The sequence below is a fragment of the Euwallacea fornicatus genome, chromosome 30 (assembly GCF_040115645.1).
Source record: "Euwallacea fornicatus isolate EFF26 chromosome 30, ASM4011564v1, whole genome shotgun sequence".
NCBI lineage: Eukaryota > Metazoa > Arthropoda > Insecta > Coleoptera > Curculionidae > Euwallacea > Euwallacea fornicatus.
In genome coordinates, this window is record NC_089570.1 from 878,226 (window position 1) to 897,573 (window position 19,348).

Here is a 19,348-nt window from a genome sequence, read left to right on the forward strand (position 1 = left end):
CTAACCATTGTTAAGATGTTTTTCACCAATTAATATTGCATTATTTTCAGGAAATACACGTAATTTTTTTTCCAGGAATAAATATTGCATTTTTTATGTTTTCGATTTCAACTGTGCCGCTACTTCGAGTTACAATTAGTCGACACTTGAATTGTTCGGAACGTATTAAATGTTTTTATTTGGAATTAAAATTGATCTTTTTATGTTTCAGCTCTCAACTGTGTACGCCTCTGCTTCAAGTAGAAATCAATTCGGTTTATAACCGTTTTGAAATGCTTCTTTAGAAATTAACATTGCAGCTTTTTACAGGAACTATTACTGAATCTCTTTCAGAAATTGATATTGATTTTTTTTTATGTTTTAGGTATGTACTATCTATGCCTCTGTTTCGAGTAAGAATTAATCGAAACTCGAACTATTTCGACAATTTCAGATTTTCTTGTTCAGGAATAAAATAGATTTTTATATGTTTCAGGTCTCAATTGTGCATGTTTCAGCTTCGAGTCGAAGTGAATTCGAAACTCAGTTTTGAGAATTTTTTTCTGGAAATAATATTTGATATTTTTTTCAGGAAGTAAAATTTAATGTCTTTCAAGGGTCAGTATTGAATTTTTGTTTTGTTTTATGTTGTTGGATTTATTGGACCAGTTATAATCGGTTTAATGGGAATAATTGTTAGCTCTTCTTATAACGCATTTTACCCGATTTATTGTAGAATCTTTCATGACAACTTGGTGACAAAATGCTGTTTATGCACTGCGCCACTTACGGGCAAATGTTTTTAGATTTGGAAATTAAACATATCCTAAAATATTAATCATAAAAAACGACGATGCACCCGTAAATTGGCGAGCAAAATCACCCAATTTAACGCCTCTAGTTTTTTTTCTTACGAGGAGCTCTTAAATCAACACTGTATGCTTCCCCCACCGCTACAAAAACTGAGGTACTGCATAAACTTGTATACGGTGCAGATTATTTTAAACATAAGCCCGACATGATGTCCAAAGTACAGATTAATTTGTTTAAACAAATTCATTTGTTTATTCCGGCAGACGGTCAGTTTTTTAAGTATTTGTTATCATAATTAAACGAAATTGATAATTACGTGTAATTAACACTTTTTTCACGTTTTCATTCCGATTAAACAACAGTGATGAATTTTAAGGTACCATTAGCAATTTTTTTTCACTGAAACTGTTTGTCTAGCGAAAATTTTAGAATAGACAAAAAATTTCAAGTAAACTCACTTTTTGGCAAAGAAAAAATTAAAGTCATTCGTACTTTAATTTACGAACCACATGCCATTGTTAATATTTCCAAGCATTAAAAAACTATCATGCTCACGTCAAAAGATGCCAATTTACATATTAGCTCTTAGTTCCAAAATGAGTGAAAATCATGTCGCAGTTATTACTAAAAAGCTATAAAAATTTGAAAACTTTGGCCGCCTGTAGTCTGAAGCGGCAGAACCAAAAATGGCCAAAAGGCCTTATTTTTGGTCGAGCGTTGCACACTCGTGCCAGAGACACCCTGTATAAACGCAGCAAGCATTTTCTCTTATTGAAGCTGATAAAGAGAAAAAAGCCTTCACCATCGTGTCCAGAAACTTCGTGGTCCGTAACTGCTATCATCCCTATATAAATACAAAACGCGTTTTCTTTAATTCAAACTGATGAGGCATAAAGTTCATCAGTACGTCAAAGAGCTTTTCGATGGCTGCACTTCAATTGCGAATATGTCGGAACCAAAAAATCACAAAGTTTGTTTACTTTTATTAAAAAAAATGTATTTGTTAAAACATTAGAAAGTTCAATAAAAAAAAGCACTCACAAACAATGATAAACCTTAAAATTATATTTTTACACCAAATTTAATCAAGTAGTTTTTCTGTTTGGTGCAGATAAATAGTTCGAACGCCACACTGACGCATAATTCTACATATAAAATTTATAGAATATATTAAAAGCATACATAAATAAAACAAATTTAATACGTAGATACGGTATGTGCATCTCAAGTGATGAGTTATCTACTCTTATGCATTTGCCGCAATTAAAATTTGAAATTTACCATGGAAATCTCCATTAATTAACAGAGCGAAATAACTGTTTAACCATTTTTTATTCACGTATATAAAAACATGGAATACAGGCACAGCCATAAAAAAAACTTTGTCCGTATTGTAGTGATACTTCCCTAAGTCATCTAATGTCACCTAATTGAACTACAAAAAAAATTGCTTCTTAGCATTCTCTGATTTGCTTCGCTTACTTACTTCTTACTTCGCACTTATCCAACCCCTAAATTCCTGTCGGCGGCCGCGTTGACTATATTAGTCAAACTATCTGAGGAGATGTTCTGACCTTGAGTGTTTAGGTCAATCTCCGTCAAAGACAGATTACTAAAGTCCGGCCCCAAATTCGGAATATTCATTTCGTTCAGATGATTTTGTAAATCACCGGAATTAATCTGGTGGTTATCGAGATCGAGAAGGGTGGGAGCTGCTTCTATGTGGTTGGGGACGATCCACTGGACAGCTCCCGCTGCATCCTGCAGGTTCGGAGGGGGTATATTCCATATCGGGTCCGGCTTGATTGCTGAAAGTTCATTTTTTCGAAGTTCGTGGTGAATTTGGGCATGCGAAAAGTGCGCACCGGGTGCTAGAAAATGGTCGAATTCGTTCACAGTTTTTGCGTTATTTTCGCTTTTTGTAACGTGTCAGACTTGAGTGGTTTTCTGTGGCCGTGTAGCTGCACCGAGTGCTTACTTTTTGGATGCTCCAATTCGTCCATAAATTTGAAATAGTGATATGGTGATGACGCTAGCGATCGGGAATTCCCTCGGAGACAAATTGAATAAATTCAGTGATTTTATTCATAACACTCTTTTGCAGAAGGAAAATTGTGCCATTGCAAACATGCCAGATTTGATGGCATTAATTTTCCTTATTGTTTTTTTATATTTTAATGGCTTTTCAGGGAAATTTTCCGTGATTCAACACTTACGATGCATGGCATTGAAGTTTCCCAGATTGATGGGCTGACTTCTATAGTGGTTATTAAGCGTTTCGGGGGAGGGAGTAGGCGCTAGCAAGTACTGTGGTGAAACTGAGGGGGTGGGGACGTAGTTCTGATTGGCCTGGTAGACTATTCCCCCGTAGGGAGAGGTTCCTCCGTAGGGGGACGTAGATTCTGTAATTGTAACTTTTTTATATTTCCTAAGGGTTCTCCTGAAGTTCTTACCTCTAGGCTCGGTTTTAATGGGTTCTAACGTGTCCATCACCATGACGTCTCTCATCACCATCTCTAAAAAATCATTAATTTAATGAATGTTTCCAAAGGTGGACAGGTGCATAAACAACATGACTAACTACGTATTCTGACAGCGCTAAGTGTGGCACACGCTTTTCAAACCCTCCATGCATTAGTAAAGAAAATGTGTAGTTATGTCACGTATACAAAACGCACTCTAAAAAAATCTAAATAAAATCTACCTAAATTAATTAAACACTAAACAATGGCACAAAACTAAAGTTTTTTGCATGGTGAGCCATGAGATTTCTCATGTGAAGAGACGGTTTTCCTTAAAAACAGGACGGACTGAGGCGAAAAATGAAAGTGCTGCAGTTACACGTGAAATCTCGCTAATTTGGTCCAATAATAATTAATGTGAAAAACTGGTGTTGAAAATTGAAAATACCATTTAATTATTTTTTCTATGGGAAACGAACGTCATGGTCATCGCACAGGTATTCATGGCCAAAAGCAAAAACAATGTAAAGCAGTTGAAATAAGGAAATCAATTTAGCTTGCCGAAAAACCTCTACAAATGAAAACAGTGATTAAAAGTCAAAGCAAAAAATAGCATGCAAAAACCTTAGTTCCATACCTTTTTCCCTAGAGGCGTCTTACGGAGATTTGTCCAAGAGTGAAAACAATTTGGTATCAAACGAGGATATATTTAAAAAACACTCAAAGCAATACAGGAGGTGTTTTGGACATTATAAAACATTCTTTGAATTAAAAAAGGGAGAAACTCGTAATTTTTCGGTAAAAGTGATGCAATAATGATAAACCTAACAACAACAAACAAGCCAGTTCTTTACAACAAAATTTCTCTATATGTAGTTTACATGCTCCTTACACTCGTTACTGGCATTTAACGCCTGTTGAAAATTGCTAAATAATAATAATTTTTAACAAAAGTGTTAAGTGATGTTAACAATCAAAATACGTATTTATAACGAGGACTAACAATATTTTAAAGTTAAATAAATAATAAAAATAATCACTAAAATGGACCATCAACAGAAAATTGTTATCTTCAGGAACCTAATAACAACAATCTTATTTAAGTGTTTTTTTTAGAGGATGTTTAACCGGTGCACTTGAATACAATAATTAAATATTGGTCACATCAATTTACAATACCCAGTAATGGATCTCCATCTAGGAGATATTTCCATGCCATGACATAACATCCCATTTTATTTAAAAAAATAGGAAAGAAAAACTCGTGTGTCCACATAATATTCCAACAAACCCATCACCAATGGAGATTTAAAAAAAATGGACACTTACTGTCTTGAGGAGTCAATACACCCAGTATTTTTTGACATGACTGGTCGAACTTAGCTCTCTTTCGCTTATTACTGTCCGTATGAACCAAAACTGAAAGTTCGTTAAAAAAAAATTAGAAAAAGTCGCATTTCTAGGCAGAATCGTGAGTATTTGTGGAATGGCCATTTCCGAGGCCTTTTATGGAAAGTTGCATTATCCAGACGGTTACCCAAGGCCGCAATTACATTAGGAAGGGCAGGGAAGGAAAATTTTTGTTCTTACTCTTGAAATTCTCATTTGCCACCAATGTGCCAACGTCATCAATTCATCGTGAGCATCATCTATCCCACGTACACACCCCCACCTACCAGTTCTGACAGAAGTCAACAGATCCTGCTAAAGTATTAAAGTAGGCTGTATCGTCTGTCTTCACTTCAGAGTGTGTGCTAGAATAAGATAATGATCATACGCTGCGCAGTAGATTAGAGTTATAGGTCGATAGGAATAATGATGGCAAATCGAAGTTTAAATGTTATAATCGGATGTTTCAGGAAACCATACGAAAATTTACATCAAGAAGAATCTACGAAAAAACACATTAATGAAACGCAAAATTGGAGAGAATAAGGGATCGTCGGTGGTTCAATTTCTGTCACAAACATCGTAAAAAAATGCAGAATCTAAGAGGAAAGTGGTTCAGGTGCAACTCCTCTCAGGAGGATGTTACGGGGAATCCCAAAAATGAATGCATCACCTAGTGGGCGAAATTCAATCCTAAGAAAGTGAATGATGTTATATTTGCGCCTGTTTGGACTGATTGGCGCAATAGCTCCCTCATTGGAAGCTAACTTTCAAAGGATTACAGGAATCACGTCGGGTGAGATTACGTTCTGCCCGCGAGCCGCGCCGCTACCTCTGCGCCTGTCAACAATTTGCCCCCCTCTACTGGGGCATAGTAGCAACTAAACTCGTCGAACTCGCTTTGAGTGGCGTGTGGCGCCATCGTGGTGTAAAGCGCGTAGTTTTCGGCCTCTGTTAAATCCATCTGCAAATCCGCGTCCACGTCCATAGGAGGCAAAGACGCAGGGGCGATGGTGATGGGCGCAATAGTCATTGTAGGTTTCTGATAAAGAGGGAAACTAACCTCTGACTCAGTTATCGGAGGGGGACTATCGTCTTTTAACCGAATTCGTATGCTGTTACTGGAGTGAGTGGATATGTTTCCTGAGCTCTTAGAGAGGGCACTGTCGACTTGTAACGATCTAGTGCTGTTATAAGAGGGTGTGACGCTCGCTTCGCGCGAGAGCGCCTTGGCGCTGCATTTGGAGCTTCTGCGCCCAAAAAGTTTGGAAAAGAAACTGCGCTTTTTTGGATTCGGCAGGGTGGCGGATGCGTTTGGCACTGGAGGTAGACGTTTACCCGGGGGCACCAACTCCCCTTGAGATTTGGGGCGTTGGAGGTTGAACGATTGAGTGCGGCTCACTGAAGTAGAGCGCATGCTACCCGAGCGGGTAAGCAAAATGTCGGCCTGCTTGCCTGTGAGCTGGATACTCGTGGTGGACCCTCCGATGTAGGTCTCGAGCTTTTTCGTGCGCTTCGGTGGCAAAGGTGGCAAGCTGGGATCGTTGTCTCTTTTAGGAGGGAGGGGTGCTGGCCTCATAATTGCGGCCTTAGGGTCATTTTTCGGGGACAAAGGGTCGACTATAACATCTTCGTAGCGATCGGGGGTGTCGTGCGCGACCGGATTCTTAAAAGCCAGTTGCAAGCTCGTGTACGTCCGTGCATCATCGAAAGACTCCTCGTGCGGAGGTCCCATCGGAGGCTTCTCGGTCATTTTTGCTACAATCTGCGCGTGAGTGTCCGAGTAAATCTCGTCTAACTCGGCCACTTGATTGATTATTTCATTGAACGACTTCTCCTCTACGCTATTACTGACAAGGACAACGTCGTCGTCCAGTTTGGTTTTTTTAACTTCCGCGTATCCAGACGTAATATCGTTATTGTTAGCCTCAACTAGAGATTTTGGCAACTTTCCAGCACTGTTCAACTGGCGCTTAGCGACGAGCTTCACGTCATTCGCCAAGATACTATCGAACAAACTATAGTTCGGCTTCTTCGTGAGGCCACCCTTAAAGGACCAAAAAGGCGTCCTACCTGAGTCCAATGGGAGATACTCGAAAGGGAGCGGTTCGCTAGTCATGCGATCGGATGGTCTGTAGAGCTGGATGAATACTCTGACAGGTTCCGAAACGTCTAGGGTGCGGTAGGGGGGAGTTTTGAAGGTGATAGCGGTCTGTTTGTGCACCTGGGAGGGCTGGAAGTCGGCCTTGGCGCACCACACTCGAGCACCATGCGCGTCTTCCTCGTAGAAGTGCACTTCGATGTCTTCTTTTGCCACCTGGATTTCTTTGGTTACTAACAAATTTGTTCTATTTATGATCCAAATCACGTAACTTTTTATTCACGTCACAAAATGTAGCGATTGAGAGTCGCTTTACGTAAAATGACAAGTCATATAGATTTAATATGCTAAAAAAGGATAAACGTACATACGAATGTCTGAACATGATCCTGTTTTTTGCGCGGTTGTCGCCTGATTCGTTGACGTTTTGGCGGTAAAAATTCATTCTTTTGAGTACCAAAATAATGCTCCTGGTTATTTAATACCGGCGTTGTGATTATTATTGTTGGTATAATGCCCGCGTTTTTAAACAGTTGGTCCAGTGATATACACAAACACGTTAATTTTGAAAAAATGTGACATCACTAGTGATAGAAACCCTGTCAGGTGCATAAGAAGCTACGTGATTTGGACCATCGATACCCACCTTTTCGCACAAAAGAATCATCTGTCTTCCGCCATCCACATGGCTGACGCATGAACACAGCTGGACAATGGCTAGGTCAGCCATGGCTTTCTTGTCGTATATCACATCCCCAACTACAGGCCTCAGTGGTATGGTGAACTTGCCATCTTTCGGATTTTCCAGATAAGTCTGGAAACACAGCCGGACGGCATTTAAATCTATGGAGGTCGGTTGATTTCTGTGAGCATAACCATCTGCAAAACCACTGGTTAGGCTGGTGATTCGTTTTTACTAGGGGGGCTCACTTCTAAAGGGGTCTACTTTAATTTGTTCTCTTAGCCGAAGGGAGGACTCGATGTCTCTCTTCTTGACGCACTGGATGCCTAAATTTTGAAACTGGACCCTCATGGTTTCCGGTGATATGATTACAGTGCACACGCCGTTTTTGCACTCTTTACCTACTAAATTGTGTGGATGGACCCTAGAAAGGAATTACGGGCCTTTGTTTAAGTCGCTTCTTTTGTTGTTTAATGGGCAGAAAAAGTGAACAAACAAAAAATTTACGAAAAAATTAATTATAAAAAAACGACTTAACAATGAACGTTTCAATTTAAGGCGCATTATGTACGGCAAGGTAATTAAGAAGAATGTTTAACAGGTGAATTTATATTATTTGCTTTATAGATTTTTAACGATTTTAACCTTCAGAGACGCAGATGACAATACGCATATAATTATGTTTACTGAAATCTTCAAGCGTTTAGGAAACTAGTATTCAAACAATTACTTTTTATACGATTAATTGAGTTGACAAATGTCCGTTTGATAATTAGAATGGCCGTTTTATGCTGACCGTATTGTGATCGCAACATCAATTTTGGTTCACTTTAAGGAATCAATCTCAGCACATTGCAGAGACCAAGATTGCTGCGGGCTGAATGCCCACGGTGCGGAAGAATGAACCGGCTGAATCACCCTGTACAACGTGTCTCACGTGACTGTTCAGAAATTCGGGGGGCGAATCTGTGGAAGATTTTAAGAAAAAGCGGTCATATGAACGTCCATCCGTTTTCGCTTCCTCTCTAAGATGCAGGACAATCGGAAACTCCAAGGAATCCGTTCCGATATTGATTAGTTTCATAAAAATTGGGAAGCGTACAATGGACGTAGAGTAGGTGTAACCCTGAAGGTATCACACGAGAAATGTGATACGCCACTGTTTTTTAATGAAAATAACTTGCTATTTCTCTCAAAAAAGTCTCTTACATATTTTTTTATAACGTTAATCGTTTTTATGACAAAAGTAAAACGCAACTGACAAATCGCACTCTGCATAATGTGGGTATCTCCTAGGGCTTGATTACGGGTCTACCCTTAAGATAATTAGCAAATTCTGTTACTTATAAAGGAAAGGTGAGCAGCTGAGCGTTTCCGAACTGCAATCGTTTGGTTGAAAATGCCTAGGTCACCGAAGATAATGTGGCAAGGCTGAAAGGTTCTTTACCGGAGAACTTTCCGTACTTAATATAAGGCCCAAATTGAGAGCTTCTGTGGCTGCCCAAATTACGTGTGTTAATGTTTTTGGTGTCACGACCCATTTCTCCATTTTGCAAACTATAAAACTTCAAAAATTTGAATCCAAAATGTGGGCGCCACTGGAGTTGGTCGGGTGAAGAGTGCGCTAACAGGAACACCTTGCAAACTCAGAACAAGGCCACATTGAGGATCAGTGGCAGCACGAAACACTCAGTAAATTTCTATTACGAATACCTTCACCCGTGTATTTTACGTACTGCCCGAATAAGTCCAATTGACGGTTTCAATGGCGGCACAAACCAGTCCGGTGATTTTACTGATAATTCGTACGTTTTTGGTCTAGTGGGAGAAGTTAATTTAAATAAACCAATTGAGATCGTGATTAAAATTTAATGGAATCAACAGATTTGAATTGCGGATGAAATCGTGATTTAAATCAATGGATGTAAATTCTTTCAACACTGCGGTTCAACGGGTTTCAACTGAAAACAATAAATTCGAGTAATTACTTCAATAAAGTAATGAAAATTATAATAAATGCTATTATTGTTGTTTCTCAATATTTTGCGTTGTAAGTACTATTAATCCGTCCTTGCCGTAGCAATTATCAAGCCTTAAAGAAATTTCGACCATTTTTTGACTATTTCACAAACGTTTTTTCCCTTCGGGCAAAATACTCACAAATAAGGTTCGTCCTTCGTAACACAAGACACCACAACCACGGCCCGTCCCTGATATCCACAGATTTGGATTTCTGGGAACGTTTTGTTTTCCGGGGTGCTGCTCGCACCAGGAATGGAACCCGCAGATCTCCCTTCACATTCATACCGGAACCTGAGGGCTTTCGACGCAGGCTGTTCGATTATCTGAAATTAAACATCACATAAATGGATATTTTCCAACGTGAAATTTTTTTTGATGTTTCAGAAAATTTGAGGGGAAGTCGGGGTAAAGCGGGACGCACTGTATTTATTGCACGTCGGAAGATAAGGACCCTGGTGCGGGGCTGAATGCGAATAGAAAACACGTTGCAACATACAAAGCGTTGAGAAAACTACTTACTCTGACTTCGGCGTCGGGATACCGCTTCTTGTGCGCCCCCGTGTGGTGTTGCTGCGGGGGCACCGTGACCTGCCCCCCTCCGTTCATCATGGAGTAGCCCCTGAACTCTGGATCAGTCTCATTAATCGCCTCAACTGCAACGATCAACGAGAAATTCTCGATATGAGTCGGTTTTCCGAGTTGGTTCGGTTAAGGCTAATTTTAGCCCGATGGTCATAGCTATGAGTTTGTACCGGGAATCTCATATAAAGTACACACTTTTCCTTCCTATTGCGGTGAATAATTTAGCGTTTTAATCGATTGAAACTGTATATCGCAAGGGGAATCCGGGGAATCTCTTGCAAACATGCAAATCGAAAAAACGTTTATTCATGCTGCCTGTACTAAGATTGCGGTTTAGAAAAGGTCACGATAGATCTCGAAAATCACTGTTAATTCCTTTTGTAGTGATAAAAAAAAATGTTCTATTTCTGTGGTTCCCGCGAAGCTCTTTCTCTCCACAGGAACATATGGGAATGGCCAAAATCAATGTCCTCGATTTACGAGGGACGGTAGCAAAAGCTGCGCTAAAATCGGACGTTTCTGAGCTATTTCTGGATAGGAGTGTACAGATTTCATTTTAGCCACGAATCTCTGCGATGACACTGAATTTATTGAACTATGAATACTCATTCGAAACACAAGTCGCTTTAATTGATATTTGCAGCGAACTTCCTCTGCGAAGCTGCATGTGAGGATTTTTTATATTATGGAGGTACTTACTGACATCACTTAGGTGCGTGGAGTCATAGGGACCGTCAGCTAAATATTCCTTCGGCCTGTCTGCAAAAATTTTAGATTTAGCGAAATTGACCTATTTTTTGTTGTGTCATGCGCATGCGTGAAATTATGATTCAAAACAAAATAACTGAAAAATAGCAGTTCTAGATAACAAACTAAATGGCAAACAAAAATTGACCTCGAGTTTATCTCTGACTTCTACTGACCCAATGAAGAACCCAGGTTAATGTCCTTGAATCCTATTATTATGTACACAGGGTGGTTCAGCGTCGATGGCAGTTTGCACGTCCACCAAAAACTGGACAGATGGTTTTGCCTACATTTCCGAAAATACATGCGACAATTTGACGCTGTCGGGTTGATCAAAAACCGTCATCTTGTACATGTATTGTGGCATTTTTAGGTTTGCTATTTTCTTTTGATGACTTCTGCCCAATAATTCCTGTATTTACCTCTAGCGATTCTCGAAATACTAATTTATGTCCTGAGCCTGTTTTGTTTCAAATAAGTCCCCGAGAAAACCTTCGCTAGAGTACGATTTCAATTCACAAAAAGCGGAGACTTCAGAGGCTGATTCGGAAAAGTTTCATTAATGTAGAAAAAATCGATCTACCATTCATACGGTGGCTCCTCGTGTAGGTGACTCATCATTAATGATTTTACAGTCAAACACTAAACCTGTCTAAAGTGCATTCTTCAACACGACGCACCCAGTATGTAGCATCGACAGTGAACCACCCTGTATAAGACTAACACTATTACCACCACTTTTCGAATGATTCGCAGGCAAATTTGTGGTCTTCCAGTTATGTTGATCGGCGAAAGCACTAAACTAAATTAAAATGAAACGATCTGCGGACGATTAACTACCATCTACAATGACTATAGGTGAAACTTTGAAAATCTTGATCACATTTACCTTCGCATGAATGCTTTCGGAATGTTTTGTCATACCATAAATATAAAAGAATGAACAGGTAGAACCTCCAACTGATGGACAAGACTTCATGGCAACCCGACAAATTTTCCGTAGCGTGGAGAGTTCTGTCCATTTCCGCAATGGACAATTGCAACGATGAATGTGGTCACGATGGAGGATCACGCTGGCACTCGTCAGTGCAATTAATGCATAAGGTAAATGTGATTGAAGTAGAGTTTGAAAAACCAAACCTCAGTTCGGATAAAGTCAATCTTAATACTTAAAATTAAAAAAAATTCATTGTCTATTATCCCTTTCAGAATTTCCACATGTTTACGTTCCTCAGTTGTGGTAGATAAGCTATGAGATATGAAAGTAGACTTAGATTTAAAATTACGTAGATTAGGTAAAATAAAAAGGTATGCAAGTACTCATGTTTCCCTTGAGTTGAGTGGGTACCTGGAGTTTCGTGTTTTTCGGAATTTTTAGATCCGTGTTTTATTAGGTTCTTTTTGGGACACTCTGAACCCAAAAAAATAGGGGAAAAAGTACGCTTTTTATGTTTCGTTTTTATTTATTTGTTTTGTTGCGGTTATTGGTAACACCCAATTTAGCGAATGCATCCGATTTGGCACCTAACTACCCTGCCGGAACGATAGAAGGGCTAAATCGTTAGCTCGAATAAATCCGCACCAATGCGAAACAGCGTTTTAGCTTTTCAGCTCTAAGGTCAATGTTGCTTGTGGGGTGCACCCACAAATCTGTTCCATGCTCGAAATCATGTTAATCCACTAAATAACTAATCCGACATGGTTCTATATATACTGAAGAAAAAATTGTTACGCCCCTGTTTTTTGAAAATAAGCATAAGTTCCGAACGGCTTGTGGAAAAACAAATTAGCGAATTTTTTAATTTCTCATTAAGATCGTCGAGATCATCAACTTTTTTTTTTTTAACAATTTAATTAAAATCCATTGCGGGAAATTGCAGTGTGGCATGTTTAAGGCGGCACCCTGGGCCCCAGCTTTTACGGACGCGCGTTTGTCGCAATTTTCGCCACATTTGATCGAAATTTGTTTGCCCCCGCGTTTGTGTTACGCATTTCTGAGACACCCGGTATTCACGCTCGACGATAATTGTCGACGTATAAGCAGTTATCAAGCGGAAATGGTGCTTGAGAGAGTAATACAGAAAGCAAGAAAAATACCATCGCATAAAGAACAGGAGAAATTTTTCACAGCGGTAAATCCTCTATTTGGCGATAACTATCGAAGTGACTATAAACCTTGAACCGACGATGATCCCATAACTATCGTTTACCAATATGATGATAATGTCAAAATGATATTTTGATATTCCAATACATACGTATATCGGTTACTCGGTAGTTTCGTATCTGACGTGGGTTCATCTGGGCTAATAGGTAATCTAAAGTTAATCTGCATTTTTCTACTGTAAACTTCCCTTGAATTTTCGATAAAATTCCATTCACTATCCGACACTAACTCTCCGTTGCCTGCACTAGAACAGTATACAGACAACCCGCAATTCTTGTGAAAATCAAGACGTTCTAACTTACAGTGCCGAGTCTTCAGAGCTGAAAAGTGAGGACCATTCATCAAACTGAAAATGGTTCTTTCTTGTGTGATAAAAAAGTGAGTTCCTTTCAGCTCCAAAGTCGCACTTTGACGAGTTCGAAATTTCAGCACAGATAAGTGAGTGTTCAGTCGAATTTTGTTTCATGAAAGTGAGGCAAGTCGCGTTGGCTTTCGTGGAATTGAAGACTGCGGAAAGTGAATTTAAAAAACTCAAGTATGCAATTTCTAGATAATTACAATCTAATATATAGATAAATGGCCCTATAATGAGCTGCCATTTTGTGATGGAAGAAAGAGAAAACGGCCAATAGAATGTCATCTTTAATAATAATAATAATAAAATGGTAAATGCCTATAACATACACCTAAATTTCCTAAGTGAAAGGCCGCTCGGATGTATGTTGAGATTCGAGACGTGTTCTTATTACTTATTCACTCTTTCAATTGCTAATTAACTAAAATGAACAACGTATGCTTTATGCCCGTGATTGTATGATATGCATCGTCACTGAAATCAACCTTCTAAATTAGATAGTTATCATTAAGGCAATAAAGGGTTATTAGTAACATGTGTTCGGTGTGACCGCTGATTACAGGGATCCCTTGAAAATCATAAAATAATAAACACATATTATGCGAAAAATATTTTCTAGAGATATTGGGTTGATTTTGGAAATTTATGTTGGAAGCCAAAACATTCCACAATGAAATTAGATAGAAATAAACATATTTTAGCTCATTCACCGATATAAATAGAAGACTTAATGTAAACTCAAAGTAATAAATAGGAGTTGTGGTACAGATGCTAAGGGATTTCCGGAGAAATCGGAAACTGCCAGGTACTTTGAGACGGTTTATTTGTTGGAAAGTGTGCTTGATGACTTTAAGTATCAAGACTGAAAATTGGAGGGATAAGAAAAAATAATTGTCTTGGGTTTATCTACAATTATTCTCTGTATTAAATTGTTTTCTAAGAATTCTTAACTGATAGCGCCCGATATTGCTAATACGTTAGTGACAATATGGTGACTCAAAAGTGGCGTTTAGGACGAGGATAAACTAGGGGGCACTACTGACAATATGGTGAATCAACCGTAATGTGTTGGGTAAGGATAAGTTACGGACTTCTGAAGTGTTTCGAGAATTATCACTTAGTGGGACCGTTATGTTACGTATTCTTCTACTTGTCTGAACATACTACTACGAAAGGTTCTATTTACATCATTGAGATCCTTGTGTTAGTATAGCGAAAAATTGAGGGTAATTAGACTCTCCCCTGTTCATTCGAGTTTTCCTCAACAAGCAAATGCATGCTTCTACCAAATAACAGTAAATGAACACGGCAAACCATGTACACACCTATTTCGCTCTCGTCCATGACTATTTATAATGTATCGACGGGTTAGGCTAATGATGATTCGCGTCCTGCAGTAGAAGCCGCTATATAGGCATAGGAGTATCACATTCACATTTACTTATCAAGAATGCGAAATGACTGAGTTAGGACATATTCCTGTTATCGCATTGATTAGGAGATGCTGTTGCTTGATTGCTCACCTTACTAAACAACATGATTATATCCAATGAAAACGCAAAAAAAATTCGAGGTCACCTGCTACAGCACCAGCGAGCTAATAACAACACAACCGAACAATAATAATTATTATTATGCGCGACTTTAGCGAAGACGAAAGTTTGTCCCGCTTTTCCGTTCGAAATCGTCCGGGCCACCGACTGCTTGAGCCTCAGGACTTGGACGAGGAAAAATGAAACTGAGCAGGATTTATTTTAGGAACGAAGTTTATAAACTGCGATTGGCGATGGTTCTCGGAATCCTGCGAGCGGACTTGATAAAATCGTGAAACTGCCGCTGTACAGGGTCCGGACGTACTGCCGCCACCAGCTCGTTGATACTGCTAATCCGCGATCGCAGGCAAAAGTTCGTTTTCGATTCGCGACGCATGCGATCATTTCTGTTCAAATAAACCGCACTTCACTGGCCTTGCAGGAAACTGGAATAATAATTATTACTATAATATAGTGATTAAAAACCGATAACTTATAGTTGGGATTGTGGGGGACGTGCCATACTAAAGCGCGACCGAAATGTTACGATCATACGAGGCGCGTCGAGAGGAGAAAGATCCCCTAGCCCTCTGGGCGGATCAGCTCCAGTGGTCGGAGGGTTGTGAGGATCGTGGCGATCCTGTAGTGAAGGGCGAACGTATTTTCAGCTACTTTAGGGACTCGTAGATTCGCGGAGGCCCTGATTTGAGCTTGGAGGAGGTGGGAGAGTTCCTGCAAAGAGCGCTCTTGGCTCAAAGGTCTCGGCATTTTGCTGATAATAAAACGAAAACGCCTAATATACAGATTACGTGTCTTTATTGTGATTTCCATAGGTCGTATTTGGTAGTATTTAATGTTTATCTCTGCCTCTGGGGTTGATGTCTTGTTCCAGCATACATAGGTAATCAGGTATTATCCATGCTTCCTGAACAAAAGGACATACATCGGTTTTTATCAAATAGTATAAATGTTTTTTCAGTGATTTTACGCTTCTTTAATAATAGTTCCATTTTAACTCTGCAAGAAGCATCATTCTATTTAATTCTGTGGCCATTACCAAGGGTACTCTAGCATATATTTTACCTACAAAATTCTCTATTTTTAATTGTATTCTCTCTGTTTCAAAATTTTCCACATTCGCAAGACATTTTGTAAATGACATTTTTTCTCTGTTCGTTAGCGTTTTCTGGTTCTGTCGTATATATCCAACGTTAGGACTTTTTGCCTCTCCAAGTCCCAGCGGTGCCAAAATTCACCTCTTACTCGTCGCTTATCACTTCGTCATTCTCTAATCCACCATTTAGCAAAATTAACGTTCCAGTACGTCATCGTATTAACTCCTGGCACCGCTCTTCCAACACTGATCTCACATCTCATGCGGTTTGTCACCAGTCACCACCTCAATCAAGCATAAAATTCTGATTAATGTTTCTTCGATGATTTTTTCCTACAATATTCTTCCGGTCATCGACGTATTTCCCAGGGGATTCCCGACGTCGAAACAGTGAAAAACCTCGACCTGATCAGTTACCTACTCAAATCGCGGTTATTACCGCTCATTACGTGCAGAGTTGCGAGATGAAGACACACCAATATTAGTAATGTTAACACCGATGAATGAGTCAATTAACCTGAGTTAGCGCATCAGCTCACCAAAAATTAACCGTTGACAGCTTTTTTGCAAGTCGACAATAGTGGAATGCAAGTGAAAGCTCATGCAAACGCTGAACTAACAGAGAACGAGCCTTTGGTTCCTAGAGAGCGCCGAGGCGACTGGAGAGTCTCCCGTCATGAGGGAAGACAGATACCCTCTGCCAGTAACTTCAACGTAAAGGCACCCACGGATGAAGCTTTGTAATCGAAGCTGACAATTGCCCTAGCAGAAATGCACCCTGAAGACCAAAATCCAGCCGAAGCTTGGACCCCCACCAGCAAGCCGCAGTCAGCTTAGACAGCTGAGGTCGCCCCTACCGAGACTACTGACCGAAGGTATTGTAATCAAATTTGAAAATGAATGTGAAATAAAATGGAATTGCCGGTTAACGAGGAGCTTTAATGGGATTTTGAATGCAATAATAAGCATTAATGAAATGCGTTGTTGAGTGACGCAAGTGAAAGGCGTTTCCCGCGGCAGTTATTGCATCTGAATCAATTTCGGACCTGTATTTAAGATACCTTGGCGAGGAGAACTACTGCAAAGTAAACCACGAATGACGTCAATGTTAATTTTTGGCCTTACGGAGCCATGTTGACCGGAGTTTTTTTATCATTTTATGCTCTGACCCAATCTCTTTTTCTAAGAAAAAACCTGAACCGTTTGTATTGAAAATAACCTCTAGAACCTCTGAAATAATATCAAATAGACTCGTGTAATTAGCTTATTACCATAATACTCTATAACCAGTTTCATTGTTCGAAGGCAGATTCTCGGAACGCGAGCTCTTCGCATAAAGTCTGACCTACTCGAAACCGCTTATGAATAAAAATTAATTCTTCATAAATCCAATTACCATGGTTTACTAACCACTCGATCTCCGACAGTTTCAGAAATAAAAATTCATAAAATGTACATAAATCGCTTGCAGCTTCAAGAAAAATTCGAATTATATCGACGGCACAGCTCTGTTCTCGTAAATCACAATGAATCACATTTGGTTTGCACTGGTTGCTTCACAAATCCACTTTTCTCAAATACATTATCAAATCTTCCACAGAAGATTCCTCCGTGAAATCTACTTCAGTCCTCTTCGTTCTCGAAAAGCGAAATGAAAGAAGACATTTCGCACGCAAGAATGGAATAACTGTAAAGTCTATGGCAGACTCGTGCTGTTGACTCGAAGGCGACCACGTACTGAAGGTTTTCGAAGGGAAAAGAAGAGGCAGTAATTTCAGGTAAGTTTATTACTCACTAAACTCTAATAGATCGCAAAAGTAGGCATTGTGGATCATGGATACCTTTATTAAAGAGTCTTGGAGAGGCATTTTTCCAACCTACATGTCCTTCAAAATTGCAAAAAATAGGGACCAAAGTGACCCCGTATCTCAGACACTAAAGGGAATTTGGCTAAACGATTTGTGTAGCGTTATGGAGCAATTTTTAAAGGCATTTGTTCCACAAGTTTCCGAGATGTAGGTTAGTAAGTAGGTTGTATGGGTGGTTTGATGTGTATCACTCATCAAATTCCAGCTGTTTTGATCAAAATTAGGGCGCGTGGAAGTACGGAAGGCTATCTGATATTGTCCAGGGAATACGTCCACTTTATTTTTGTCAATACGACATTCTATTCTATGTTCGTTAATTACTTGATTCATTGATGGTATTTGGTTTTCTGTACTGTAAGAGTTTCTTTTATTTTTTGCTAGTACGATTTTCCTTTGTCTTGTTCAATTTCTTGGCGTGCTTCCAACCATTTGCCCCGTGGACATTGGTCTATCAATGTCTTTCTATTTCCGTTAAGGTTGCTAAGTTTCTTCTATTGCTAGTAATCTTCGGATATTGTTTGACATTTAGTGCAATTTTTGTCAATGAATCGTTTGTCTTAATATATCATTTTCAATTGCTAAAAAGGGACAATAATAACGACCTGAAAAGTCTCCAAATATCGGCACTTTATGGCAAGTATTTTAGGCTATTTTCAACGATAATTTTAATAATAAAATTGAGGATTTTCACGTTGAACTACTAGATACTTTGACCACATTTGCGTGAAAAGTCAAAAGAGATTCAAATCTTACTTGAAATACATTTAAAAAATAATTATTTAAGTAAGGAAAAAATGCGCTAATTTTACCCAGCAGACCATATCTCCTTCATGATCAGAGATACCGAAGTGCGCCAAAACCCAAAATATCAACAAGAAATATGCCTCTTATTTCATGAAAACCGCGTTACTTTGCAAATTCTACAATAATCCATAGGGGGTTCCGAAATTTAAGGGAAAATATTGCATTTTTTTGTTTTACCCATTATGCTATGTTGTTGAACTTTTACTGAAAATTCAAGTATCTGATGAGATTTTTGAAGAACATATCCTTAATTACATACAAAAATGACCACAGTTTGACAATGTGTTTAGAAGTTATTTAGCATCAAAGTTGTGGCTTATTTTTATGGATGCCTTAATTTTGCCTAGGAGTAAATGTCCCCTTCTTCGGATGAATTGTGTCCAGACATCACGCATCTGCCCCCTGATGCAACTTAATGAGCGTTCAAACTTAGTGCCCTTTCATGACACATATCTGCCCTCTATCTCGCGAATTTCCCCCAGCGTTAACTCAGTGAGCATTCAAATATATCTATGATTTGCCTAGGCGACTATTAGTTCATCACCCCGGCTCGACGCCAAAGGCGTTGTTTTGTATGCGTCGCGACGACGATGAGTGTATATATCCCAACAAAACATGCCATCACCGACCGATTTCGTTTCTCCAGCAGAGGAGAACTTCCGATGTAATGTTTCACCGCTAACTGACTTGCCATATCTATTTTCAGAGTCTTGAAAATACGTTCTAGTAGC

At 39.2% G+C, this 19,348-nt stretch overlaps 2 protein-coding genes across 8 annotated transcripts; both read right to left on the bottom strand.

The window, feature by feature from the left end:
• Window positions 1-1,780: 1,780 nt before the first annotated feature.
• LOC136347906 (embryonic polarity protein dorsal-like) lies at window positions 1,781-15,158 on the bottom strand. Of its 7 annotated transcripts, none has more exons than XM_066298319.1 (12): window positions 14,878-15,158; window positions 14,625-14,826; window positions 10,730-10,789; window positions 9,968-10,101; window positions 9,587-9,771; window positions 7,675-7,850; window positions 7,391-7,623; window positions 6,717-6,960; window positions 4,584-4,673; window positions 3,246-3,308; window positions 3,009-3,194; window positions 1,781-2,600 (listed from the first exon to the last, which is right to left on the bottom strand). In XM_066298319.1, exons 2-12 carry the CDS (start codon window positions 14,641-14,643, stop codon window positions 2,293-2,295), a joined length of 1,698 nt encoding a protein of 565 aa, XP_066154416.1. In that variant the 5' UTR covers window positions 14,644-14,826; window positions 14,878-15,158; the 3' UTR covers window positions 1,781-2,292. The 7 variants fall into 7 exon arrangements, with proteins under 7 accessions (XP_066154416.1, XP_066154418.1, XP_066154417.1 ...); XM_066298321.1 differs by having other exon boundaries at window positions 14,625-14,690; window positions 14,823-15,158; XM_066298320.1 differs by having other exon boundaries at window positions 1,781-2,227; window positions 2,286-2,600; window positions 14,625-15,158.
• Window positions 3,941-6,711, bottom strand: LOC136347988 (embryonic polarity protein dorsal-like; the record flags this gene model as incomplete). Its single annotated transcript, XM_066298476.1, has 1 exon — window positions 3,941-6,711. A coding segment is annotated over one exon (1,266 nt), but the record flags the coding sequence as incomplete, so codon positions are not given.
• Window positions 15,159-19,348: the final 4,190 nt, after the last annotated feature.

Excerpts from the sequence above, each read along its gene's own strand:
- LOC136347906 (XM_066298319.1), bottom strand. Across the intron at positions 7,851-9,586 it reads ACGAAGGACGAACCTTATTT|GGTCCATCCACACAATTTAG; the intron begins GTGAGTATTTTG and ends ATTCCTTTCTAG. Across the intron at positions 3,195-3,245 it reads CATTAAAACCGAGCCTAGAG|AATCTACGTCCCCCTACGGA; the intron begins GTAAGAACTTCA and ends TTACAATTACAG.